Source organism: Perkinsus marinus (assembly GCF_000006405.1).
Source record: "Perkinsus marinus ATCC 50983 genomic scaffold scf_1104296952318, whole genome shotgun sequence".
NCBI lineage: Eukaryota > Perkinsozoa > Perkinsida > Perkinsidae > Perkinsus > Perkinsus marinus.
In genome coordinates, this window is record NW_003208905.1 from 1 (window position 1) to 1,743 (window position 1,743).

At 50.3% G+C, this 1,743-nt stretch overlaps 1 protein-coding gene across 1 annotated transcript; it reads left to right on the top strand.

The window, feature by feature from the left end:
- Window positions 1–204: 204 nt before the first annotated feature.
- On the top strand, window positions 205–1,644 carry Pmar_PMAR015029 (conserved hypothetical protein; the record flags this gene model as incomplete). Its single annotated transcript, XM_002776998.1, has 8 exons — window positions 205–294; window positions 342–407; window positions 650–701; window positions 771–838; window positions 1,041–1,095; window positions 1,192–1,334; window positions 1,387–1,454; window positions 1,500–1,644. 8 exons carry the CDS (start codon window positions 205–207, stop codon window positions 1,642–1,644), a joined length of 687 nt encoding a protein of 228 aa, XP_002777044.1.
- Window positions 1,645–1,743: the final 99 nt, after the last annotated feature.

The window sequence follows — 1,743 nt, forward strand, 5'->3', positions numbered from 1 at the left end:
ATTTACGTTTCACATATTGGCTCATTGCTCGATCGGTGTTGAGTTTTTTCATGGCCACATAGCGGACATGATCTGAATCTTAGTCTGCATGGTGCTAGATTCCCTAGGATACCATTCAGACATAGTTGTGGACGGTAGAGGGAGTGACACGGCGAGAGAGAGTCGTGATTCTATGCAGTTAAGGCCTGGCCTTTCATCCTTCCAATGTCGGCCGCTGATCAATACTCCATCATCAAGACTAAGGGGATCCAGCATCCCCAGCCAGTCAGGCCTGCTCGATATCGTCGGGGAAAGGTGAGCGTGCAGGCGATCAATGAAATGATTCCGTATTCTCTCTATAGATGCCCGAGTTTGCCGTCCACGAGATGGAGGATCAGGAGGAGGCTGAGCAGCGAGACAGGCAAGAGGTAAGACCGTAACTGTGGAGCAGGTCCAAGCAAGGTCCGACCCACTAGGTAAAGGAGGAAGAGGTGACTTCAACGCGACGACCCCAGCCGGTAGCTCCTCGGGTCGTATCACGTACAGAGGAGTCCGATAGTGAGGAGAGCGGCTCGGAATCAGATGATGATGGGCCTGGCAGGGCTGAGCTCCTGGCGCGCGCGGTAGACCGGGTTTTTTAGCGAATTCGATGGATGGATTTTTGTATTAGCGGAAGTTGGCAGCTGAGCGTGCGAAGCATCAGGCGGCTGTGGTGACGACAGGTGAGATCAGCCGGAATAATTTCATGGCGCGTGACGGATGCTAGTTGGATATTCGTCATTCATGGGTAGGTGGCGATGATGAGGATGATGAAGACTCTGATAACGAGGGTAATCGAGCGGCCCTTATCGCCAGATCGGTGAGCAGGGTGGGAAGAAGGCACATGGCCTGCTACACGTGCTAATGACTATCACAGAGGTTTATATACTCCTACCATCGTGTGAAAATATTCACTATCAGCTCAGAAGGGTAAATTCACATAGTCCAACACTTTCAGTATTTTATTCTCCAAGTTTAGAACTCCATACCGAACTGTCCGATAATCCCTGTCCTTTCCTCAGAGGCATGCTGTTGAGGAGAGAGTGAAGGAAGAGGAGGAAGCTGCAGCTGCAGCGAGTAAGCTTGTTCCATGATAGAAAACAGTGGCTGAGGTCGATGGCTTTGATCAATTACTGACATATGGAGCCCTTGTATAGTACTTCCGTTCTTCAGAACGCGATGGGGCAACTTCGGAAGATGATGAGGACGTGGAGCTAGAGGAAGAGGAAGAAGAGGAGGAATCAAGCGAGAGTGAATCGAGCAGTGATAGTGACGAAGACGAGGGGCCTCTGCTCGCCGGGCCACGGTTCAAGCCAGTGAGTTCATCTGTGCGGAGGAATAGGTCTGTGTGCATGTTCATCATCTTAGGTATTCGTACGGAAAGGAGAGCGGCACAATACGGCGAAGGTTGGTAATCAGATGCAGTATTTGGAGAAGTGAGCCGGCAGGCATTCCTGTGTAATAAGTAGTCGTTGTGGTAGATACAACGAAACTGCCGAAGATGCTGAGAGGAAGAAGCACGAGAAGGAGGATGCTATCGTGGCCGCTATCTCAGGTAATCTTGGTGATGTGTATTATTGTGATGCACTGGATGATGGTTATTACTACTGTGAAGAGGCAAGATGACATGAGCCCGGATGTGTTGCTTGCTCAACGAACTAAACAAACAACGAACGGGCATCCGATTCGAGCAATAGGTTGTCCCGTAATCGGTCTAACATTTCG